Consider the following 25,903-nt stretch of genomic DNA (forward strand, 5'->3'; position numbering starts at 1 on the left):
CCTGGGCTGAATCATGGGGCCAGGGCCCTGAGATGCTCTCTGGCCGCCATCGCCTGTTCAACTCTCTCATTTCTCAAATGGAAAGACTGAGGCCCAGGGAGGGGAGAGGGGAAGGGTCTTGCTCAAGATCAATGGGCAAGCTGGGGTGAAGTTGGGATGGGACCCTAGATCTTCTGCCACCTGACCTCACACCCAGCCCAAGCCCATGTCTTGTGTCTCCGAGGCTTCGACACAGTCCTGGGCACAGGATATCGCTCAGTCGATGCTGCTGACTTCAATTGTGAATTTACAACTTGAATGTCTTTTTCAAAAACAAGTCCCACAGGAAAGAAGCCCTCAGTGACCACTCCCACCCTTGAGCTTCACTGTTGGCTTTTGGGATCATCCCCCAAGGAACCGACCCACGAGATGAAAAGGAGCCTTGCGCAAAGTGGCTCCAACAGTCTCATTTATGACCGAGAGAGCTGGCAACATGGCTGGGCCCCACACACAGCGATGGCCTAGCAATGATGGGAGCTGAGTGCCCTGGAATGTGACTTTGCCCTTTAAAAGGAAAAGCAGGCCGGGCACAGTAGCTCACGCCTTTAATCCCAGCACTTTGGGAGGCTGAGGCGGGTGGATCACGAGGTCAGGAGATCGAGACCATCCTGACCAACATGGTGAAACCCATCTCTACTAAAAATACAAAAAATTAGCCAGGTGTGGTGGTGTGTGCCTGAAGTCCCAGCTGCTCAGGAGGCTGAGGCAGGAGAATTGCTTGAACCCGGGAGGCGGAGATTGCAGTGAGCCAAGATTATGCCGTTGCACTTCAGCCTGGCAACAGAGTGAGATTCCATCTCAAAAAAAATAAAAAGGAAAAGGAAAAGCGAGTGACGTGGGCCAGGATGAACTGAGAAATGGGTAAAAGAGGAAAGGAATCCAGGATGAGGACAGAATATAAGATGCATGAGATTTACTTCTAGAACATCGCCTACCAGGACCAGAGCCACTCCGAAGGGATGGGGATGTCCCTGGGTTCTGGGTGGCTCAGAACTTCATGGCTTCTCAGGCTCCTAGGATGCTTCCTCTGTTAGAACTCGCTGACTCAGGGGGCCCAAGATACCTAAGGGTTCAGAGAGCAGTGGCCTGCCTGACACGTGTGTCCCTGTGCGTGTGTCTGTGCGTGTCTGCATGTCTGTGTGTGTGTGTCCAGGCCCAGCCCCAGGAGCTGCAGGGTCAGGTTCCACGTCACACCCCATGTGTTTCTGTTTCCTCCTCAGTGCCCTGGGCACAGTGCCAATCACCCCACCCACCTCCAGGGCACTGGCAAGAGAGGGCCACCCCTGGCCCAGGGGGAATGGAGGGGGCCTCGGAGGCTTAGCACATCTGGGCTCTCAGCCCTGACAACACCACAGAATTCCCCACGGACAGAAGAAGGGGCTGCCATGGAGCCCTGTCCTCGGGGCAACTCAGCCAAAAGAGGAGCAAGGGAGCAGAGGAGGGCTGTGGGGGGCGGCTGGCCCCTCTCATCTATGACTCATCAGCTGTTATCATCCAGGTAAGTTCTCCAGCTTCCAGAGGGCAGCTTTGAGGCTGAGCCTGGGGACATCCTTGGAGAAGGAAGGATGAGGAAGGCAAGGGGGAGCGGAAGAGAAGGAAGAAGAAAGGGAGGAGGAGGAGGGAGAGGGAAGAGGGAAATGGGGGGGAAGAGGAAGAGGATGTAAGGAAGAGGAGGAGGGGGAGGAGGGAGAGGGAAGAGGGAAATGGGGGGGAGAGGAAGAGGATGTAAGGAAGAGGAGGAGGGGGAGGAGGGAGAGGGGAGGGGGAAATGGGGGGAGAGGAAGAGGATGTAAGGAAGAGGAGGAGGGGGAGGAGGGAGAGGGGAGGGGGAAATGGGGGGAGAGGAAGAGGATGTAAGGAAGAGGAGGAGGGGGAGGGGGGAGAGGGGAGGGGAAGCAGACAGACAGAAAGCCTCACTGTGTTTTCCACTTAACTTAAAAAGTTAAGTCTCGGCCGGGCGCGGTGGCTCACGCCTGTAATCCCAGCACTTTGGGAGGCCGAGGCGGGTGGATCACAAGGTCGAGAGATCGAGACCAACCTGGTCAACATGGTGAAACCCCGTCTCTACTAAAAATACAAAACATTAGCTGGGCATGGTGGTGCGTGCCTGTAATCCCAGCTACTCAGGAGGCTGAGGCAGGAGAATGGCCTGAACCCAGGAGGCGGAGGTTGCGGTGAGCCGAGATCGCGCCATTGCACTCCAGCCTGGGTAACAAGAGCGAAACTCCGTCTCAAAAAAAAAAAAAAAAAAAAAGTTAAGTCTCTGTGACATTCTTGTCGAGTCACTGAGGGACGGCGGGTGTGGTGTGTCTGCAAGAGGCTGAGTGCGGTTGTGTGTGTGGACACTGCTGTGTGGGGCAGGGAGGGAACCAGAGTACCCAGAGTCTACAAAGCTTCAAGCACAATCAAAAGTGAGGCTATGGCCGGGCGCAGTGGCTCACGCCTGTAATCCCAGCACTTCGGGAGGCCAAGGCGGGTGGATCACCTGAGGCTAGGAGTTTGAGACCAGCCTGACCGACGTGGTAAAACCCCACCTCTACCAAAACTACAAAAATTAGCTGGGCATGGTAGCAGGTGCCTGTAATTCCAGCTACTCAGGAGGCTGGGACAGGAGAATCCCTTGAACCCGGGAGGTGGAGGCTGCAGTGAGCTGAGATCGTGCCACTGCACTCCAGCCTGAGCAACAAGAGTGAGACTCTGTCTCAAAAAAAAAAAAAAAAAAAAAAAAAGTGAGGGTATTCACAGTCACCAAAAGGTGGAAACAGCCCCAGTGCCCATCAACGGATGAGTGGATACACAACAGGTGAGCCACCCGAGCAATGGGACAAGCCACCCACACGACGGGACACTGCTCGGCCATTAGAAGGAGGCAGGCACTAATCTGGCTACAACATGTATGAACCTGGATGACATGAAGTTAGGTGACAGAAGCCAGACATGAAAGGCCACATGCAATTCCATTTATATGAAATGTCCAGAATGGGCAGAAAGCAGATTAGTGGCAGTCAGAGCTGCCGTGGGAATAGGGCAGGAATGGGCGTGTGGTGGCTGCCGCTGATATGAAGTTTTTTTGGGAAAGTGATGAACATGTTCTAAAATTGGTTCTAGTAATGGTTGCACAAGTCCAAACATACTAAAAAACATCAAACAGTGTACTCTAAATAAGCAAATGATGCAGTATGTGAATTATATGTCAATAAAACTTTTCTTTTGGAGATGGAGTCTTGCTCGTGTCACCCAGCCTAGAGTGCAATGGCACGATCTCAGCTCACTGTAACCTCCACCTCCCAGGTTCAAGCAATTCTCTGCCTCAGCCTCCCAAGTAGCTGGGATTGTAGGTGCCTGCCACCATACCCAGCTAATTTTTGTACTTTTAGTAAAGACAGGGTTTCACCATCTTGGCCAGGCTGGTCTCGAACTCCTGCTATCCTAATCTGTCCACCTCGGCCTCCCAAAGTGCTGAGCCACCTTACCCAGCCTTAAAGCTTTTACATTTAAAAAATGGGTGAGAATTGAGGTAACAGGTGTGGTAGGACAGGATAAATTTGTAAAAGCTGGCGATGATGTCTCAGTTTGTGGACAGCAACAGCAGGGAAATAACATGAAAAGGAGCGATTTTTCAGCACATCTGACTTCCTAAGCACTGCACATCCAACATTAACCCACAAGGGCGCTATTTAAATAACATCCACCTTGCAGATGGAGGGACAGGCTAAGGGGAGCCAGTGGCCACCCAGGGTCACACAACTAAGAAGGGAGCAGGCAGATCGATCATCAGCACTGGGCCGGGCATGGTGGCTCACGCCTTTAATCCAAGCACTTTGGAGGCCAAGGCGGGTGGATCACCTGAGGTCGGTAGTTCAAGACCAGCCTGACCAACATGGTGAAACCCCGTCTTTAGAAAAAAATAAAATAAAAAAGATCATCAGCACTGGCTCTGGGGAGCTCCAGGTCCTGAGCACTTAACCCCACCCACCCTCAGCATATTTTCCTCCTCTTTTAGATAAACTCCCAAATCTCCCAAATTTGGAAAGAAAACTGTAAGCCAGCATGAAGTGAAGAGGGCAAGAGAGAAGGAACACACAAAACCCTGGGATTGCAAAAGAGGCTTTCGCAAATTTACAGCTCCCGGCTGACCCATTAATGCACCACGGTGAGGAGGGGTGAACAAATGAGAATGCGGTTCCCGTTTCGGTTCCCGTTTCAGTAACAAGCCATAAATCAACATGCATCCTCTGGCTGAGGGCCACCACCCAGCCGAGGAGCGAGGACCAGGCTTTCTGGCGGAGCTGTGAGCTCCCGAAGCCCCCAGCACACCCCTACCCCACAACATAGAGCTGCAGTGATACCAACAGGGCATGGGGAGCCCTGGAGATGCTGCCTAGGGCCAGCTCCCTGGGCCCCCACCACCTTCAAGAGTGCCCTGCTGCAAGGATGGGCAGGACTCACCACACATGTTCTGAGAGGCACTGACATGTGGATTGGGGGGGGATGCATTACAGAACAGGCTGCTCTGAGACCTTCTGGTTCTGGAACATCTCAAAGACCCTGCCAGAGCTGATGTCACCAGCCTGAGCCACAGAACCCCCCAGCCAGGGGCAAGGGCCCTAGCATCCCCCGCATCCCCTCCTGGGGGGCACGGCGTGGCTTTGAAGGACACCCAAGCCAGCCACCTCCCTGTCCGCCCACTCCCAGGATCGGACCGGGAGCAGCTGAGTCAGACAGCTCAGCCGCCAGACACCTGGTCCTGCCGAGCAGGCGTGGGGGTGGAGTGTGTCATGGTGGGGATGTGGTCCCAGCCCTGGCTTTGCTCTTGCCTAGCCGGGTGATGGTGAGCAGCTCACTCCCTGGCTGAGCGTCAGTGTCCTGTCAGATATCAAGGGTGGCTGTGCAGATTAAACGGATCCTGCAGGCAATGCCCAGCAGCTGGCACCCAAGGTGCCCCATGGGCGTGATTTCAGATGGGAATTCTCACCCTGGGCTTCCAGGCACCCTCTAGAGGCCCCTTCTAGGCTTCTGGGGGCCCATGGATAGCAGCCCCCTGTGTGGAAGCCCAGGAGCATCCTACGGGAGAGTCTGCAGGGTCCAAGACCCCTGCCGGGTCACTGGTCACCTTGAGGCAGGTTTCCCTCCAGCCCTAAGCTCTGTCCCTTCCTGACTTGAGGCCACGGCCTGGGGTTACCTGTTGGTGGTGGGTGGCAGAGGGTGGGAGTCCTTCATCCAGGTGACCAGGGGAGGTGGGGAGCCCTGGGCCTCGCAGTCCAGGGTCACCTCTTCGCCAGCCTTCGCCGTGACTCTCATAGGCACATCTGCATCATGTGATCCATTCATACGAAGCCTGGGCTTGGCTGCGGGGAGAGGAAGCAGGGCCTATCAGCGGGGCAGAGGGGAAAGGGGTCCATGGGTGCCCTGGGCCATGGGGCGGCTCTACCAGGAAGCAGAGCTGGTGCTGCGACCCTGACGCTCAGGAGGTCCAGGGGTGGGTGTGGCTGTCAGAAGAGGAAGAGGGCAGGCTGCCGGTGAGATCCAGGTCCCAGGGTTTTTGCTCAGTTCTCCCCCACCCACTTCCCTACCACCATCTTGCTCTGAGGACCCTGACCCGGTCCCTCCTGCCCCAGGTCTGTGTCTCCCTCTGGCTTCTCTTCATCCTGCCGTCCCTTCCCCAGGGACATTCTGGCAGACTCTGAACTCCTCCTCCTCTCTACCTTCTCCTCGTGCTCATTCATTTATTCCTACGATATCAGCCACCAAAGAATGCACAGACCCTCCCCTCCGGACCTCCCGGTCCTGAGAGACCTCCCCGGTCAGGGATTTATGGCAATCTGGGCGGGTCACTTCTTTCTCACATTAAGCTGAAGACCCCTTGACGGCAGAGACTGCACAGTACCCTTCCCTCCTCCTCCCTGCCCTCCTCCGTCTTTCTAGCTCATACAAGGAAGGCACTTGCTCCATGAGCAGCAATAATGAAACAAGCTAGCCAGCCGGGACATCAAAACCCACCTAGCCCTCCTGTGTTTCCCCATACGTTTGGAGGTCAGAGAGGAAATGCTCCCCCATTAAGAAATATTTGTAATATAAACATACTGATCCTGAGGGTCTGTGAGAGAAAAAACCTGGCTTGTACATGTGCCCACTCCTCCCAGACGTATTTAGGGAGTGCCAGCCCTGCCCCATCCTCCCAGCCTTCAGGGTCCTTGGGTAACACTGGTACCAAAAAGCTCCCTATGGGATAAAGTATTGCACCCCAGCTGTGATGGGTGCTAGGAAGGGGATACTCCATGGTTTACAGCAAGGTGACTTGACCAGCCTAGGGGACGGGGGATTGCTGACAGCTAACAGATGGGAGCAGTCAGCTGGGCCCAGAGGTGACGGAACGGCATTCCAAGCAGAAGGAACTGCATGTGCACAGGCAGGATGGACCGTTCCAGAAACGGAAAGGAGGCCAGAGGGTCTGGGGCAGAGAGAGGCGGGTGAGGGGGCTACTGGGGGTGTGGGTCCCGTGCAGAGCCACGGAACTCTGCAAGACTTGCTGATGTGACAGCTTCCCCGTCAGGCTCCACAGGGCTGAGCTGGGACTCTCTGTCTTCACATCCACTGAGCCCCTGTCCCGGGCAGGGCTGCCATCACTCACTGTTGACAAAAAGCCGCATCTCCTGACTGGAGAAGCCCACGGTGTTGGTGGCCGTGCAGACATAGGCCCCTGCGTCCTGGGCGGACGGCTGGGTGATGAGCAGGGTGCCCTCCTCACTCACATTGTAGAGGGGACCTCCGGAGGTCAGGGCATTGGTTTCCTAGGGCAGAGGCACAGGTGACGTCAGCAGAGCCCACAGCTCCACCCCGTGACACAATGGGCCCACCCCTCCGGTTACCTCTTGGTAACAAGTAATGCCTACCTTGGTCCAGGTGATGGTGGGGGCAGGAACTCCTGAAGCGACGCAGGGGAGAGAGGCAGGAACCCCTTCATTGGTGATGTGGTGGGTGGCAGTGGGATGGATTCTAGGTGGCACTGTTATGAACAAACCAGTGTCAAAGCCGAGGTTCATAGCAGCCTCATTCACAGCGGCCAAAAGGCAAAGCAACCCAAATGTCCATCAGCGACGCATGGACACACAACATGTGGTGTGTGTGCACAAGGGAAGACTATTCAGCCCCCAAAAGGAAGGAAATTAACTCCAACAGTATGACATTCTAGAAAAGGCAAAGCAGCCGGATGCAGGGCCTCACGCCTGTAATCCCAGCACTTTGGGAAGCTGAGGCAGGAGGATCACTTGAGGTCAGGAGTTCAAGACCAGCCTGGCCAACATGGTGAAACTCCGTCTCTACTAAAAACACAAAAATTAGCCAGGTGTGGTGGCGGGCACCTGTAATTCCAACTACTCAGGAGGCTGAAGCATAAGAATTGCTTGAACCTGGCAGGCAGAGGTTGCAGTGAGCCAAGATCGCATTACTGCACTCCAGCCTGGGCAACAGAGTGAGACTCTGTCTCCAAAAAAAAAAAGAAGAAGAAGAAAGAAAAGACAAAACTATGGAAACAACAATAAGATCAGCGGTTGCCAGGGTTGGGCGGGGAGGAATGAAGAGGCAGAGCCCTGAGGACTGTTAGAGCAGTGAAGCTTCTCTGGGTGATACTGCAGTGGCAGATCCACTTCGCTAAGCATTTATCCAAACCCACAACATAAACAACACCAAGGGTCGGGTGTGGTGGCTCACGCCTGTAATCCCAGCACTCTGGGAGGCGGAGATGGGTGGATCACCTGAGGTCAGGAGCTTGAGACCAGTCTGGCCAACATGGTGAAACTCCATCTCTATTAAAAATACAAAAATTAGCTGGGCCTGGTGGTGGGCACCTGTAGTCCCAGCTACTTGGGAGGCTGAGGAAAGAGAATTGCTTGAACCCAGGAGGTGGAAGTTGCAGTGAGCTGAGATGACGCCACTGGACTCCAGTGTGGGCCACAGAGCAAGACTGTGTTTCAAAATAATAAAAATAAAAATAAAAAACACCAAGAGGGAACCCAAGTGTAAATTCTGGGATTTGGAGTGATGACATCATGTCCTCAATGGTAACAATGGGGCCGCTCGTCAGGGAGTTGACAGTGAGGAAGGCTACGCACAGTGGGGCCGGGGTATGTGGGAAATCTTTGTACCTTCTGCTCAATTTTTCTATAAACTTAAACTGCTCTTAAAAGTCCAGCCTAAGGCCAGGCGCGGTGGCTCAAGCCTGTAATCCCAGCACTTTGGGAGGCCGAGGCGGGTGGATCACGAGGTCAAGAGATCGAGACCATCCTGGTCAATATGGTGAAACCCCGTCTCTACTAAAAATACAAAAAAGTAGCTGGGCATGGTGGCACATGCCTGTAATCCGAGCTACTCAGGAGGCTGAGGCAGGAGAATTGCCTGAACCCAGGAGGCGGAGGTTGCGGTGAGCCGAGATGGTGCCATTGCACTCCAGCCTGGGTAACAAGAGCGAAACTCCATCTCAAAAAAAAAAAAAAAAAAAAAGTCCAGCCTGTTTTTTTTAAAAGGAGTAAAATTCTAACACATGCTACACCATGGCTGAACCTTAAAAACCTGCTAAGTGAAATCAGCCAGACATAGGAGGACAAATCCTGCATGATTCCACTTTTATGAAGTCCCTAGAATGGGCCAGGTCATAGAGATCAGAGGTAGAAGGGCAGCTCCCGGGGGCTGAGGAGAGAGGGGAATGGGGAGTTAATGTCTAATGGGGACGGAGTTTCAGTTCAGGATGGTGAGAAAGTTCTGGAGATGGACAGTGGGGATAGTCACACAACAGTGTGAATGTAGTAACACCATTGCACACCTAAACATCATCAAAACAATACAAGTTATTTTATGTATATTTGACAATTTTAAAAGCTATCAGGCCGGGCGTGGTGGCTCACACCCTGTAATCTCAGCACTCTGGGAGGCTGAGGCGGGCAGATCACCTGAGGTCAGGAGTTTGAGACCATCCTGGCCAACATGGTGAAACCCCGCCTCTACTAAAAATATAAGAATTAGCTGGGCGTAGTGGCACATGCCTGTAATCCCAGCTACTCGGGAAGCTGAGGCAGGAGAATCCCTTGAGGCCAGGAGGTGGAGGTTGCAGAGAGTCAAGATTGCACCACTGCACTCCAGGCTTGGTGACAGTGTAACTCGGTCTCAAAAATAAATAAATAAAAATTTAAAAAATAAAAGCTTTCAACAGGCAAATAAAAATGGCACAATATCTGCAGCCACCACTGCCTGCCGTTGTCAGTCTGCCTTCCCCAAACAGGTAGCATGTGCTTGGGAACCAGCTGCGCTGACTCACTGCTCTGGGGGTCCAGATAAATCACTTCATCTTTTGGTGCCCATATTCCCTGCTCAGCACAAAAGCGAATTTAACCCCAATTCCCTGGTCATCCCTTCTGGAACGGACAGACGAGCAGAGCTTTTGGAACACAGTGAGCTTCAAAACAGTGTCACATCCACCCTGGGCACCACTCAGATTCCCAGGCTTGAAAACGGGGGACCCTAAGGGGATTGAGGGAGGGGCAACTAGGCATGGAGAAGCCAGGAGGGGAGTCTGGAAGCCAGGGGCTCTGACGCCAGCACTGGGAGCTCCTTTAGGAGGAAAATGGCCTTCTGGACTCCCAGGTGGCCAAAGCCAGCAGAGGTCCACACATATTTGTTAAATGGAAATGAACTGAGCCAGGAGAGACTGAGCCTGCTCATGTCAACCCCGCAGAAGTGGCTGTGCGGGGCACAGTGGGAAGTTAGGGGGTGACACTGAGTGGAATCACATATAGAAACCAGCAGACACCTGGCATGTGGTACACACTCAACCCTGGACAGTGATTTGGATCTGGAATTACGAGGAGGTGGCACCCGGAATCACACCCGAGTCCTCAGCCCAGCCCTTCTGAACTTTGGCTCCCCACTATAAAATGGGGAACGAGCATTCTTCCCACGAAGTCCTTGGTGGTTTCATAAAACAAATGAGAATAAAGAAGATATAAACATACTCGGTAAATCACAAAATATAACCACATTTAGTTTTCACAGTGGTTCGCCGGTTGAGTGAACAAAAGAACCCAGCGCTGTGGGCAGGAGAGCAGTTGGGCAAAACACTAAAAATTCCAAAAACATATGATCCCTGTGACGCAAAACCGAATCCACACGAATGGGTTTATCCTAAGGAAAGACTTGGTCACTTAGGTACGAGGTCACCTGCAATGTGTAAGCACGAGGCTGTTCATGCCCAGGGCAGCGGGGGGTGGGGGGGGACTCAGGAGAGTACAGATGATCAGATAATTAGATAATCAGGGGACACCATTATCCCCTTACTAAATTGATGCTTCTGAATCTTAATTGACAGAAAACAGAACAGCCATAACATACTGACCAGGAAACACGTAAGTGGTGAGACAATGACAGCATGTGGTCCGATCTGGTTTTTAAATAGGTTTGTAAACAGGTAGATAGATTAGATGGATAGATGATAGACAGATGATAGATAACTTCTGTATAATTTATATAAAAAACATACAATGATGCTGTATGTATCATGCATAAAGAATATATATTCCATGTATACACAGTGGATGTATATACTACATATAGGCGTGTGTGATATGGAGAGAGTGTGTGTGGAGAGAGCACGAAAAGATACATGTCAAAATGTAAAACCTGGTTATTCTTAGCTACTGGTATTATGAGAATTTTTTTTTAACTTGTAAAATCCCTAGTTTTCCCACAGAGAGTATGTATTGCTTGTGCAGTGTGTAAAGCAAAGGCATTCGAGATCAGGTTACCTCTGCACATTCCCTACCCCATCATGTTCCTTGCCCCACGACCCCCACCTTGGAGGCCCCGGGACTCACCCTGGACCACCAGCTCCACGTCCCGACGCTGAGAGCCAGCGGTGTTGGTGGCCACGCAGCTGTACCTCCCCGCGTGTTCCTGCAATGCCCGGTCAAGGTGCAGGCTGCCATCTGCTCGGACGGAATGCCGGCTGCCAACTGGGAGCTGGTGGGGGTGAGGAAGAGCCAGCTTAGCCTCGGGCCTCATTCAGAGGCAGCTGAGAGAGAATCCTTAGGAAACTATGCCGCCCACCAGGCCAGCAGGGAGCAGGCAGGACTGAGAGGCCGGGGGCTCAGAGAAGGCTGAGGAGCTCTGTGAGTCCCCAGCCTGGGTGCCCAATCAAGCCCCCGACGGACCCTGCAGGGTGGGTAGGTCTGACCCCTGCACACCCTGACCCCACCTCTCCCTTGGCCACCTGGACCAGGGTGAGCCTGACCCAAGCTGGGCCCATGAGAGTCTCTCCTGGGAATGCAGTGTTGGGAAGGCGCCTCTTTGCAGCCTGCAGGGCACAGGGACCCGGTGTGTCTGAGACCAGGCAGCAGAATTGAGGAAAGGGAAGAGGTAATGAAAGAGTTGATAGGAGAGGCCAAACAGAGGAACACCAAGAAAACCACATGGACGCGAACTGATGGATTAGGCAACCCCCGTGCGTTCAGCCATGCACTGGTATCTGGGGCAGATATTAAGCTGTACAGGGCACATCCCTGCTCTGGAACCGTAAGAACTGGGGAGACCACTGCATTGAGACTGGGCCCCACAGAATCCCTGATCCCCGGTGCACAGCTCTCCTGGAGCACAGGATTCCACCACAGAGCTCCCAGGGACCCAGCAGCGATGACCGATGTGACAGCCGGCAGGACTTTAGAGGGCAACAAACGGCATCAGCGCATTATCAGAGAAGGTTCCAAAATGAGGCCAAAAGAAGGAAGAGGACACTTCCAGGAAGGGAAGCAGCCAAGCAGAGACCAAGGCGTGGCTGTGACAATCCCCTCCTTCCCCAGGTGCCACTGCCCACTGCACCCAGAGGAGCCCAGCACTCACAGGCTGGCCGGCCTTGAGCCAATGCCTTTCTGGGAGGGGCCGCCCGGCCAGGATGATGCAGGGCAGGGACACGGGCTGCCCCTCCAGGACACGGATGGTGGGGGCGCTGCCGGCGATCTGTGGGGGGGCTGTGGGGAGAGGAGCTGGTGTCAGCCACGATAAGTGCCCTGAGGCACTTGTTCCCCTCTTCCTCCCCAGGGAACTGAGAGATACATCAGAATTGGGGACCCTGAAGAGTCACAGGATCCTCAGGACTGCCCAGGACACAGGGGTACAGGTGCTGCTCTTGGGGAGTTTGGCTGTGGACTCGTTTGTTCCAACAGATGGGCCAGGAGAGGCTCCCTGGAGGTGCCCATGGCCTTGCTGTGCCCCTGGGGAGCGCCTGCTTCTCACCTCCCACCTCCCACCTCCCACCTCCCAGGGCTCTCAGATCCACCAGCGAACCGTGACCAGTGACGATGAGCCGGGCCTCGGCCTGGACCTTCCCAAAGACATTTCTAGCTTCACAGACATACAGGGCCTGGTCTTCTGGGGCCACACCTGAGAGGCATGAGAGACAAGTGTGACTGCCAGGGCACACCACAGCCACAGCCTCCACAGGCTCCAGCTCCCCAGTGCAGAGAGAGCCCTCGGCATGGCCCGGCCTTAGGAGGTTCGGGAGGGAAGCCTGGGATGGCAGAGAGGGAAGGGGTGAGGGACACAGCTGGACCCTGGAGGGGTGAGAAAGCCTCAGTCTGCTCATCTATGGAATGGGGGTAATTGGCCTGTACCTTGTAGAGTGATGGGGAGGGGTCGACAACGTGCTCACCTCGGGCCTTGTGTGTGGTAAAGTGGGAGGTGGGTAGCCACAGTGGTAATTACGGTAATCATCGTGGCTTACACGTGTGTGATAGTTAGCATGTGGCAAGAACGATCCACACAGCAGCCCCATAAAGTGGCTTTAATCAGCCAGGCAGGTGACAGGTTTCAGTCATGATTATGACCAGGACCAGAAGAGTGGAATGACTTGGCCAGAGCCACCCGGCCAAAGTGTGACCCCGCATCAGCCTGCTCCATGGTCAGCGCTGGGGGTCAGGGTCCTGCTCCCGGTCACCTGGCCACCCAGCCACCCGGCCTGGGGGTTTAGGGTGTGGGAAGCCATCCTGTCTCCCTGCCCACCCTGCCCCAGCCTCAATCTCTTACTTTCAAAGAACAGCATTCCTGAGTCCGGCTGCCGAGTTCTGCTGCCCTGCCGGGGCCCCAGCCTGGACCCCAGGGACTGGCCGTCTCCACGGTGCCAGGTGACCATCGGGGGCGGGCGGCCCGTGGCCCGGCATGCCAGGAGGGCACTACTCCCCAGCTCCACAGTGACGTTCCGGGGCAGCTCCGTCAGCCGGGGTGCATCTGCAGGGAGGAGACCCATCAACCCTGCCTGGAAGCTGGACCCGCTCAGCGGCCTCTCCTAGGACTGCCTCTCCTCTCCCCCACCCCCGTACCATTGCCCTTTCGAACCTAGGGACCAACTCCTGTCCAGGGCTCCAGGGTCAACCTGAGCTGAATGGCATCCACCCCTGGAGAGCTCTTGGGATGAGGCAAAGGGAGTGACTCGTGGGATGGTACGTAGGGTCTCAGGGCCTAGCTTGACCCCAGAGGTGCAGGGAAGCAACATGCCCACTTCTGGCTGCGACACTTCTCAGAAAACCCCTCCAAGAGGCTGCAAGATGTGTTTCTGAGTCTGATTATGACCCACTCACACAGGAGCTGAGGGTGAGCCTTCACTCACCCCCTGCAGCCCCTCTCCTACGCCTCCTCTCCTCCTGGGCCACAGGGGTTTCCTCTTGGGGGGTCCTGAGCTTCCCTTGGATGCTTCATCCCCTGGCCTGAGCCAGGCCCACTTCTGCAGAGGACAGCATGTCCAGGGGGACCTGGCTGGACTCAGCTGTCATTTCCATAGCCCCTGCTGTGGCCACCACCCCAAACAGCCAGCGTCACGGGGGATTATCGGTCTTCTTCACCCTCTTCTCTAGAGCTTGCCCTGTTGGCTGAACTTTTTTGTAAAGAGCATGTCAAACACCACCACAGAATTAAAACTTGCTGGTTATAAATAACATGACCCTAACATTAGGGCCTGAACTGGGCCACTCGGGAGTGCAAAGGGGCTGCGTTAATAGTGACCCCAGGACAATCGACTAAACAAGGGCTGTCCTGGTCACCAGGAGTTATAAGACATTCTAATACATACACAAAGCGTGGAAATTCTCCGAATTCTTCCTCCACACACCCCAGATCCCACACCCTTCCCTAAGGTAACCACTGCTAATAGCTTGCAGTGTTTCTTCCAAATCTTTTTTCCTAAGCATCATTTGACTTTTATAATCAGAAGCAGAAAAAAAGAATCAAGTTAGTTCCCAAAACAGAAACTCAAGATGCATCTCTCCATCAGCAGGCCAGGGGCAGCTCCAAGCCAAGTGGGTGCAGGTCTCTCCCTCCGCAGCCTCTGGGCGCTGTCCTCTGGTCCTTGTCCCCAGACAGGCCCCTGCAGCAAGGAGGTCCCTGGCCTTTTGTTTTGTTTTGTTTTGTTTAACCCTTTGAGTCTGGCACCATAGAAAAGCGTCTGCCTCTTTGTTCTTTCCATCTGTCCCCAGAAATATCCTTCATCCATCCAAACCATGATGTCAAATTTCCCTCCTGGCCTTGGGGATTAGGGAAGTTCCAGGGAGATAAAAACACAATTTGGAAAATTACTGTGAGGAGGAAGACGGTCTTGGACCCAGCCTCAGACACCACCCTTTCTCATCGGGGCCTGGCAGTCGCCAAAGCTCACGATCCCAGAATCCCAGAAAGCCTTTGCTTCAGCTCGCCCTATACAAGGTCATGGTTCCTGCAGAGCCCTGGCCCCCAGGGGTACAGCTTTGCTACCGGGCCCTACCTGCCCTGAGCAGAACACCCCAACATCCTACCTTCCCCAGCTGCACCCAGCCCAACTGCAGAGCCCAGCCCCAGCCTCCGTAAGAAAACATGGAAAATCGGACCAGGCACGGTGGCTTACACCTGTAATCCCAGCACTTTGGGAGGCCGAGACGGGTGGATCACGACGTCAAGAGATCGAGACCATCCTGGCCAACACGGTGAAACCCTGTCTCTACTAAAAATACAAAAAAATTAGCCAGGCATGGTGGCACGCGCCTGTGGTCCCAGCTACTTGGGAGGCTGAGCTGGAAGAATCACTTGAACCCAGGAGGCGGAGGTTGCGGTGAGCCGAGATTGCGCCACTGCACCCCAGCCTGGTGACAGAGCAAGACGCTGTCTTAAAAAAAAACCAAAAAAACAAAAAAACAAAAAAAACAAAAAAGAAAAAAAAAGAAAACATGGAAAATCGTATTTCATTTTTTATTACTGCACTGGCACAAAGACATGCATGATGTAGGCTGGATTTGTCTTTATCTATTCACTGTTGGTCATTTTTTTCTTCTGATTTTAAAAGAAATCAAAATTAGAAAAGTGTCCCGGACCCCTATAAGCGCAGGGCCTTCTGCCTATGCCTGCTGTGCCCGATGGAGAATTTGCCTCGCCATTGTCCCCTAGTCACAAAGCCTGGCCCATTTCTTCCCAGCTCCCCTCCCCCAAGGCCGGCCGGAGGATCTTTAGTGTCTAAAACAGCACGTCTCCTTGTTTCCCGGTCAGCCCCTGGCAACCAGGAGCTTCCAGGTTGGGACTAAGAAGCAGAGACTGAAATGAGAGAACAGAAAGAGGAGGCATATCCATTTAGGCCGGGCGCGGTGGCTCACACCTGTAATCCCAGCACTTCGGGAGGCCAAGGTGGGCGAATCACCTGAGGTCAGGAGTTCAAGACCAGGCTTGCCAACATGGTGAAACCCCATCTCTACAAAAAATACAAAAATTAGCCAGGCATAGTGGTGTATACCTGTAATCCCTGCTACTTGGGAAGCTGAGGCAGGAGAATCACTTGAACCCAGGAGGCAGAGGTTGCAGTGACCCGAGATCGTGCTATTGCACTCCAGCCTGGGCCACAGAGCAAGACTCCCTCTCAACAACAACAACAACAACAACAACAACAAAAAAAAAAAAAAAAAAAAAAAAAGAGGACACACATTCATTTAGAGAGGAATCAAGTAAAGCACAGACCACACAGCTCAGGGGCTGTGGGACTCAGGAGGGGGTGCCACACACAGTCAGGCCACCAGCCACGTGACCAGTCACCCCACCTCACTGGGCCCTGGTCAGCTCAGCTAGCCTGGACACAGGTTTTGGGGAAGGATGCCCACCTGCATTGATTATTTCTTCCACGCAAGCCCTGAGTGAAGCACATTCTCAGGAAGCCTCTCGGGGGCCCTATGAGCACAGTTCCGCTACCACCCTCCCCTTTCGCAGATGCGGAAAGAGAGACTCTAAGAGGTAAATAATGCAGGCAAGTATCTGCAGACCTGGGCATGGAGCCAGGACTCCTGACTGGCACATGCTGGGCCCGGAAGATGATGCACCAGCGCTTCACAGGCTGCTCTGCAAGGGCAGGCCCTCCTGGCACAGAGGAGGAGGCTGCCTTCCTTCCTATGTCCCAGACGCTACCGGGAAGCCACCTCCAGCTCAACAGCAGGAAGCAGGCACAGTGCACACCCGTTCCTGACCTCTGCCAGCCCGGCCAGGAAGGCTGGACCACAGCTGCCACCCAGATGGGTAGGAAATTCCATTTCCCACCGCCGCTGCCAGACCAGCTCCCCCCAGACGCACAGGTGCTGGGCCATTGTCCATCCCTTCCCTGACCTAAAGTTAAGGCCAGAGGCCACTGGTGGCCCAGCCACAGTGGAAACATCTGAACATACTGCCCTCCTCCGGGAAACCTCTCGCCACCCCCTTAGGGCACAGCCCAAACTCCTCTGCATCTCCCCAGGCCAGGAGTGACCGGTACCAGGTGGCAGCTATCCTGCTGCCCCCTCCCCACCCTCCCTCTCTGCCTCACTTCTCTTGCCATGGGGAGGGCTGCACATGCTATTCCCTTTGCCTGGAACACTGTTCCCCAGCTCATCATCTTTCTGGGTGCTTCTGGTTTCAGTTTAGATGTCACCTCCTTCAAGAAGCCTTCCTGGTCCCCAGCACTGGATTAGCCTTCTCTGGGCACCCACAGCCCCTGAGGATGCAAACTTCCAGCCACTTGGTGCCCTCTGTGTGCTACTTGCCTGTCCTCTGTTCTCTCTGCCTGACCTCATGAGCAACGCAAAGGCTGACATGGTGTCTCACCTGCCCTATGTCCCCAGCACAAGGCCTGGCACAAAAGTACCTGGTGACCCTGTGCTGGAGGAATGGATGGTGGCACAAGTGAAGGAGGGCTAAGAGCACTCCAAGCCTGAGAGGATCTCAACTCTGAGGCAGCACAACCCCCCAGGTCAGACCCTCCTTCCTAGGCCTGCTCCAGCCACAGCCCAGCCCGCCTTCAGCCTCCTCAGCCGCCCCACCCAGCCCTGGCCCAGCCTGCCCCATTCAGCCCAGACCAGCACATTCTCGATTCTCTGCGCTTCTCTAGAACTCCAGCACCTGCTTCTCTCGCCATGGCCTCAACAAACACTCGGAGCCTGATCCGTCCCAGCTCCATGTGCCAAGAAGCTGTGCCCACAGCTTCCGAGCAAGTCCCAGTGCTCAGAACCCTGACCTGGGACTGAGACATCCCAGAAGTCACAGCCAAGGCCACGTGCTGGCCACCGAGGAACTCAGACTCCACATCTGCAGCAAGTGGATGATCACCCCTCCCCCATCTATGGAGCAATCGCTATGGGCCCCAGCCCTGTGCTAACAGGTTTGATTTCACTGAATCCTCACAGCAACCCAAGGAGGGGAGCAGTACGGTCAGCCTCACTTTACAGATGGGAACCTGAGGCTCCTTGAAAAGACCAAAGCACATAGGTGGGGCCAGAGATGAGACTGGAGCTTAGGTCTCATCCTGAGCTGGACCAAACTGTTGGCAGTGGGCCTCCAAGCTGGTCCCAGTGATCCCTGCCTCCTGGTATTCACACCTTTGGATATCCCCTCTCACACACACTGCACCAGGGTCACTCTGTGGGACGAGTAGAATAGGGCAGAAGCAATGGCTTGTTACTTCCAAGACTGTGGCTTCTCTCTGAGATTCATTCATTCTCTCTCTCTCTCTCTCTCCTCTCTCTCTCTCTTCCTCTCCCTCTCTCTCTCTCCTCTCTCTCTCTCTCTCCCTCTCCCTCTCTCTCTTCCTCCCTCTCCCTCTCCCTCTCTCCTCTCTCTCTTCCTCCCTCTCCCTCTCTCTCTTCCTCCCTCTCCCTCTCTCTCTTCCCCCCTCCCCCTCTCTCTCTTTCCCCCTCCCCCTCCCCCCCTCCCCCTCCCTCTCTCTCTCTCTCTCTCTTTCTCTGGGAGCCTCCTGCTAACAACCCCATGTGTAAGCCTGGAGTGCATCCCCTAGGCCCAGGCAAATGTTAAGATGACTGCAGCCCCAGCCAACATACTGAGTTTAATCTCAAGATGGACCCTGAGCCAGAATTACCCAGCCAGGCCACTTTCAGATTCTTGATCCTCAGACTGTGATATAATAAATACTTACCGTTTAAGCCACAAAATTTGGGGGCTATTTGTTACCCAGCAAGAGCTAACGCAAGCACCGCCTCCCCTGGATTTCCCTTGTCCCGACATGCTCAGATCCGCATGATACAATCCACACTGGCAACTCGTGTGGGAGAGTTTCCCCTCCCTGCTCAGAAGCAGGGCAGAGTGCTGGGAAAGGAGAAGGGGAAGGGGAGGGGGAGACAAGGTGGACACTCACATCCAACCACCAGCTGGATTTCGGCAGACGCGTCACCCAACTCATTGACAGCCCGGCAGGTGTAGACACCAGCATCCCTCTCCTGAGCCGCCGGGATCCGCAGCTTCCCAGAGCTGGAGCCCTCAGGGGCCAGGATCATCTCAAGACCCCCTGGACCAAAGAGGAGAAAGCATCAGGCCAGTGTCCCTGGTACCATGGAGGCCAAGATGGGAGGCTGCTCGAGCCTGAACCTGAGCTCCTGCAGCTCCACAAGGTTGGGGCCTGGGGGACAGTGGGTGGAGGCAGGTTTCAGCTCCAAAGTCAGGACCCCTGGGTCCAGTTCTACAGGGGGCTTGGGTCTTCCCTAAGCCCATCTGTCGAAGAGGATTTGGGGTAAGCCAGGCCCTACATGTCAGGCTCATGACCCAAGAACTCCAGCCTGGACCTCCCAGCTGGTACCCACCCCATCACCCAGGTCCAGGGGTCTGGATCTGCTCTAGGAGGGATCTGGGGAGCCCTGAGCTCCCTCATTTTTCTTCTTTGTTTTTGTTTTTGTTTGAGAGAGTCTCGCTCTGTCACCCAGGCTGGAGTGCAGTGGCGTGATCTCAGCTCACTGCAACTTCTGCCTCCTGGGTTCAAGTGATTCTCCTGCCTCAACCTCCTGAGTAGCTGGGATTGCAGGCTCATGCCACCACACTCGGCTAATTTTTTGCAATTTTAGTAGAGACAGGGTTTTATCATGTTCACCAGGCTGGTCTCAAACTCCTGACCTCAAGTGATCCGCCCACCTCGGCCTCCCAAAGTGCTGGGATTACAGGCGTGAGTCACCTCGCCCGGCCCCTCCCTCATTTTTCTTGCCTGACTTCCCTCCACCCCTGATTCTGACCACCCTTTTAAATGTCATTTTTATTTTATTTATTGTAGTAAAGTATACATAATACAAAACTGCCAATCTGAACTGTTCCCGGTGTGCGGTCAGCTGAGTGGCGTCAGTGCATCCACACCATGGCGTGCCCATCACTGGCCTCCACAGAACCATTTGCATCTCCCCAAACTGAAACTCCTCATCTATTAAATGCTAACTCCTCATGTTCTCCTCTCCCCAGTCCCTGGCAAACACCTCTATGCCTCTATGAATTTGATGTCTCTAGGGAACTCACGTAAGTGGAGTCAGAGAATATTTGTCTTTTTGTGTCTGGCTGATTTCACCTATAATAGCATCCACCTAGCAGGACATCCATGTAGCATGTATGAGAATCTCCTTCCTTCTGAAGATGGAAGAGTATTTCACGGTACGGCTTCCTTTCCAAGAGGGGCTCTAGACCAGAATACACACTGAGGAAGGAGTCCAGAAGTCTCTGCCACCCACTTGCTCGTGACTCTAAACAAAATGCTCAACTCTGAGCTAATTCCTCCTGCCTCTCCTATCTCAGAGTCAGAGTGAGGCTCTGACGAGGTCCCAGGCAGGTGCTGCAAGACATAGAGCAAGATCAGGTGGGAGGGGCCAGTACTGCTGACCTTGCTTGATCCTTGAGAGGAAGCCCAGCATGCCGTTCCCAGAAAGACCTAGTGTGACCCCAGGACCTGTCCGTCAAACTCCAGCCTGGCAGCAGGGACTATGAAAACACTCTGCCTGTGACCTCAGGGTCTCAGGACAACCCTGTCATCATTCCCGTCATTTTCAGATAATCACATCGTCATCAGCACTATCACTAAGAATACAGCCCATGTGCCACACTTGTTCTAAAACCTTTGCACATGTGGCCAGGCACAGTGGCTCACGCCTGTCATCCCAGCACTTTGGAAGGCCGAGGCAGGAGGATCACTTGAGGTCAGGAGTTGAAGGCCAGCCTGTCCAATATGGTGAAACCCTGTCTCTATTAAAAATACAAAAATTAGCCAGGACTGGTAGCACACGCCTGTAATTCCAGCTACTCAGGAGGCTGAGGCATGAGAATCTCTTGAACCCAGGAGGTGGAGGTTGCAGTGAGCTGAGATTGCACCACTGCGTTCTAGCCTGGGTGACAAGGTGAGACTCTGTCTCAAAGAAATAAATAAAACCAAAAAATTAAAAAATAAGACCTCTGCTCATATGGATTCATTTAATCCTATGCAACCAAACTATCTTTGATTTTTCAGATGAGGAAACTGAGGCTCAGAGATGCCAGGTCACTTGCCCAAAATCTCCCAGGGGAGTTGGAATTCGAATCTGGGTCTGGCTCAGTGCTGTTCTGAACATCTGCATCAGCTGTGTCATCACAGGCTGGGGGTAAGGGTCAGGGGGCTGGGACACACCGGCTCCAGCACAGGCTGGGGGCAAGGGTGGGGGGGTGCCAGAACACCAACTCTCGCAGACTCCTCCTTCAGAACAGCCCCTCCCTCCTCCTCCCTTCTTTCTGGAAAGCTGCTCCTTCAGGGCCCCGGTGGGACAGTTCCAGGGTCCCTCCCCACCAACACACCTCGATACCAGATGACTCGGGGCGGGGGAACCCCGGATGCCTCACACACCAGCACAGCCTCCTCCCCAGCAGCAGCCAGCACCACGGCGTGCACAGCAGAGACCGACGGCGGGTCTGCGTGGGGAAGAGATGCAGAATTTGGGACCAACCCTCAAAGGTCATAAAGCGCAGCCTCAGGAAGTCCCCTCCCCCAACCCAGTCATGCCCTACTCTTGCCACACCGGCCTCCTCGCCACCCTGGAGCACCCCAGGCTCAATACCCCTTCCCGGTCCCTCCACCTGTGACGCTGTTCCCATAGTGACCCTATGGTAAGGGTTGCTCAGAGAGGCTGTGGCCAAGTCCCGGACACAGCAGTCACTTCCCTCTCCCTCGCACCAGCCAGCTCCCTGTTCTTCACAGCATCTCCGGCATCGGGAAACATCCCATTGGCCTATGTGTGCCTCCTCCTCAGAATACAAGCTCCACCCAACAGGGACCGTGTGTTCACTGCTGTTCCCCCACGGCGGGACACAGATAAATGCTCCATAAATACTGATGGACGGGAGCAGGGGAGAGAGAAGGGAAGGAGGGAGGCGGGGAAGGAAGCCCCCCTCCTGTGATGTGATGCTCGTGGCCTGGGTACCTGTGTAGTAGAGGGTGACCGTCTCCTGGTCCGTGCCAACCTCATTAGTGGCCTGGCAGCTGTAATTCCCAGCATCCTCTGCAGCTACCCCCTGAATAATCAGGGTTCCCTGTGCGTCCACATGGATTCTGGAGTTGTGCCATAAAAACACACTGGATCACACAAGGGGTTGCTCCACAGTCGTCATTAATAACAAGTTAATGAACAATGCGACTAGCAATGACCTTTCTGTACTGACAGCTTGCTCTGGGCCTCTGCTAAGCAGTTTATGTACATGTAATTCACGAGGCTCAGGGAGATAAGATGACTTGCCCAAGGTCACACAGCCTGAATGGCAGGGGTGGGATTTGGGAGCAGGTCCGCACAGCCTGAATGGCGGGACTGGGACTTGCCCAATGTCACACAGCCTGAATGGCAGGGGTGGGATTTGGGGGCGGGGGTGGGATTTGGGAGGAAGTCCGCACAGCCTGAGCCCGTGACCACTGAGCCCACACGGTGGCATCATCGCTGTTTCCAAAGTGATCTCACTCTTGTATCTGGAATGATCCCAGGAAGAAGGAAGACAGATGCTACTCCCCCATTTACAGGTGGGAAGGCCAAGGCCCAGAGAGGCCCCCGGGAGTCCTGTCCACCTGCTGCGAGTCCCCAAGATCCGTGTTCTGGGCCCCTCACCTGCTGTCCTCTTGCAGGGCTTGGCCCTCACGGCTCCAGGAGATGTGGGGTGTGGGGTACCCAGAGGCTGAGCAGCTGATCTTCACCTCCACACCTTGGGAGAAGTGCTGGGAGCTGGTGTGGATGCTGACCTGCGGGGCCTCTGTGACCCCAAAAGTGGATAGGTGAGGATGTGCGCATCAGAGCAGCCGTTCTATTCCAGGCACCCAGCCCCAGGCCCCTCCCCTCCCACAGCCACAGATGCAAGACAGAGGAAGCGAAGACCCCCAAACGGCTTCAATCCCCCAGGGGTGGCTTCTCTGGGACCTGGGTAGACCAGGCGGCCAGCAGGCACATTCCCGGGCCACATGGAGGCTGATTTTCCAACAATCCCAGCCTGGAGCCCTGTGCTCCTGGAAGCTGGGGAGCTTTAGGGAGACGTCAGGCAGCTGCCGGGGCTGGGGATGGCTCTTGTCTCCAGGAGCTTTGAGGCTGACCCCAAGGCCTGCCCTACTATTGGCCCCAGTCTTACGTTCTAGCCTGGCCTTTTGGAAACTCAGAAAGCAGGCTGGTCAGACTCAAACAGAGCTCCCAGGGCCCGAGCATCTAGAAACGGTAAACACAGCCCTCCCACACGGGCAGCACATATGCTAGGGGATCCCCTCCTTCCTGCAGAGCCCAGACACAGCCTCAGAATCCTGCCCGACACACTCCAGCAGTCACTCAAGAGCCGCTGGCTCAAGAGAGAACGCTTGTTCAACGTGCTCGTTTTTACACCTGGGGAGAAGGCTCCGTCTAGATTCTGGGTAGACCTGAGGCTTCACCCAGATCTGAAAACTCCCAGATGGGTGCTCTGGACATGGCCTCCTCCACCCCCATTCAGTCAGTGCTGCCAAACACATCTGACCTCTGAGCTCCCACAAGGTTCCAGTATTCTAGTCCCTGCCCCACATATTGGGCAGGGTGCAGTGGGAAGTGGGGAACAATGGAGGGGCTCCATGACATGGAATAAAGGACATGACACAGTGAAATTGGTTTGGCCTACAGCAGTAAAAACTTAAGTTAGATATTAGGAGGAACTTCCCAGCAGCGAGAGACATTAGACTGGCTAGGAGGCTACAGAATTCTCTGTCCCTGAAGGTTCAAAAACTACTGAAAGGGTTGTTATTGCCTGCCAGAGACAAGGTCTGGGGACAGGGAGGGACTCAAGGCTTCTGGGGTAAACACTAGGCCGAGTCCTAAACTGGGGGAGCAGCAGAACAAGCCTCACCTCGCACCATGAGCCAGACAGATGCCCTTGTGACTCCGTTGGCATTACTGGCCACACACTGGTACCTGCCGCCGTCTGTGGGGATGATGCTGCTGACCTCCAGGGACAGGTCAGCCAGCTGGGTGACTCGGCCTGTCGAGGCTGGCAGGACTCGCCAGTCCCGGACCCATGTCAGGTTGTAGGGGGCCTCGCCTAGGACCCGGCAGGATAGGATGGCAGTCTCCCCCGGGGACACCGTCACATTGGAAGCAGGGACCAGCTGCGGTGGAGGGTCTGCAGGAACATGAGCACAGGAGGAACCGAGGGGCTGAGGCAAGGGAGGGGTCATCATGCAGGCCAGGTCCACCCGAACCAGATCGTGCAGGACACGTCGGCCAGCGTCATGGGTGACCAGCATCCACTCACCAGCAGGCATCACATCACCCCAGTGGCAGGTCATTAGACACCCCCCAGGGGCTGCACGGCCCACGCCTGCTCTCCAAACAGCAAGCCCGGCACGTCTCTCGTGCCCCCCAGCTGAAGACACCACGCTGGGGAATACAGCCTCGAAGTCTCCAGCCAGGGGAAGAGTCACGTGTTCACAACGACTCTCTGTACCAGCGGCAGGGCTATTTATAGCAGCCAAATATGCTCCGAAGGAGGAAGGCGCTAAGCAAACTGCTATCTGGACAGCAAAAAGCCTCAAGAAGGGGCGAGATCAGAGACTGCTGAGCATAGAGAAAGGCCTGAAAGGAAGTAAATCCAGTGGCAAAATGGAGGGACTGCAAGTTACTTTGATCTTTCTGGTTGTTTATATTTTTCCAGCCTTCCTACTGGGAGCACGTGTCATTTCTAGCTGTCAGTGTAAAGTGGCTGATCTTTCCACGTTTACGGGTTTTCTTCTCTACAAAGCAGCCTGCATTCATAATTTTAAAAATAAAGCCGATTTCATCTGGAGACAGTCTGTGGTGTTGCCAACCTCCCCAGCTCGATGGCGCCATCCTGGCCAGGACTTGGAGGCAGGAAGGGGTCCTGACCACGAGATGGGCGGTGGTCCCTGAAAGATGAGCCCTAAGAAGTCAGAGTCGGGATTGAAGCTGGGCAGGGCAGGCAGACCCCAGTCAGGGCTTCAGCCTTCCTCCAGCTGAGACCCACAGGCCGTTCTGGGGTGAGACAGCCCCAAATGAGGGGCCGCAGGCAGGTGGCAGCCTGTGCAGCCAGACCTGGAATGATGGACAGTCCTGGCAGCTGGCTGGAGACTCGCCGGGAGGAAATCCTAGAGGTAAGAACCCGGGAAGAGGGTAAGGAAGGGGTACATGGAGGGGCCCCAAGGGACAGACCTGTGATGACAATCTGGGCCTTTGCTCGCCCGGTCCCAGCCCTGCTGACGGCTGTGCACTCATAGGTCCCCTCCTCAGCCTTGGAGGCCCTCGGGATCTCCCAGCTGCTGTTTCCTGACTCCCTGCAAACAGGGAGCAGAAGGAGACGCAGGATCACACTGACTCCGGTCAGGGTGCACCTGGCCTCATTTGCCCCTCAGGGACCTAGTCCCCTGAATCCTGGCCAAAAGAGAGACCCCAAGTCCTCTGTGAGATGCAATAAGGAGAGGTACACAGCCAGGGACGTGGAGATTCCACAACATGCTGTGTGGCTTGCAGCCAGGCCCTTCCTCTCTCTGAGTCCTGGGCTCCCATCCTTCCTCCCGAGGCCCACGGCTGGGCCCCGCCTGGGTTGAGTTTTCTGGGAGCTGAGGAAGGCCCCCAGTTCCTTCATGAGCTGATGACCCAGCAGCGGTGGCAGTCTTGGGGACAAACCCTTCTCCATTCCTGGCTGCACTGGAAGTCCCGGGCTGGGCTGCCCAGGAGGACAATGACAGAGACCAGGATACCTCTCCTGCCGCCCACCCCACTGAGTTCCCTCCAGGGCCTCAGCAGCCAGGAGTCCTGTGACCGGGGACAATCAGCTCCCATGGGCCACTCACTGCAAGTGCCTCTCTTCGCCCAGCCTGGCTTCACCGCGCCACAGCTGCAGCCGGAAGGGAAGGGCGCTGTACACGGAACAGGAGACCAGCAGGGGCTGCTGCAGGTAGCCATGGATCCTGGGCGCCATGCTGACCAGGGGAGCACCTGAGGGTGGGGACCAGGACTCAGAAAGTCGACCCACCACCCCCTAGCCACACCCAGTGACACAGAGACCTGCAGGGACGCACCAGCATCCAGGAGGCCAGGATTCAACCCCCGGT

At 55.0% G+C, this 25,903-nt stretch overlaps 1 protein-coding gene across 1 annotated transcript in view; it reads right to left on the reverse strand.

Annotated features, from left to right (window-relative positions):
• Positions 1 to 25,903, reverse strand: part of HMCN2 (hemicentin 2) — a 173,047-nt gene that overhangs the window by 106,516 nt on the left and 40,628 nt on the right. The window contains 14 exon segments of the mRNA XM_039461479.2: positions 5,222 to 5,387; positions 6,671 to 6,830; positions 6,933 to 7,045; positions 10,902 to 11,046; positions 11,923 to 12,050; positions 12,367 to 12,462; positions 13,105 to 13,305; positions 18,701 to 18,850; positions 21,139 to 21,252; positions 21,762 to 21,889; positions 22,434 to 22,575; positions 23,683 to 23,955; positions 25,002 to 25,123; positions 25,643 to 25,787. Coding sequence (XP_039317413.2) covers positions 5,222 to 5,387; positions 6,671 to 6,830; positions 6,933 to 7,045; positions 10,902 to 11,046; positions 11,923 to 12,050; positions 12,367 to 12,462; positions 13,105 to 13,305; positions 18,701 to 18,850; positions 21,139 to 21,252; positions 21,762 to 21,889; positions 22,434 to 22,575; positions 23,683 to 23,955; positions 25,002 to 25,123; positions 25,643 to 25,787 — 2,083 coding nt within the window.

The sequence above is a fragment of the Saimiri boliviensis genome, chromosome 2, assembly GCF_048565385.1.
Source record: "Saimiri boliviensis isolate mSaiBol1 chromosome 2, mSaiBol1.pri, whole genome shotgun sequence".
In the NCBI taxonomy this organism is placed as follows: Eukaryota; Metazoa; Chordata; class Mammalia; order Primates; family Cebidae; genus Saimiri; species Saimiri boliviensis.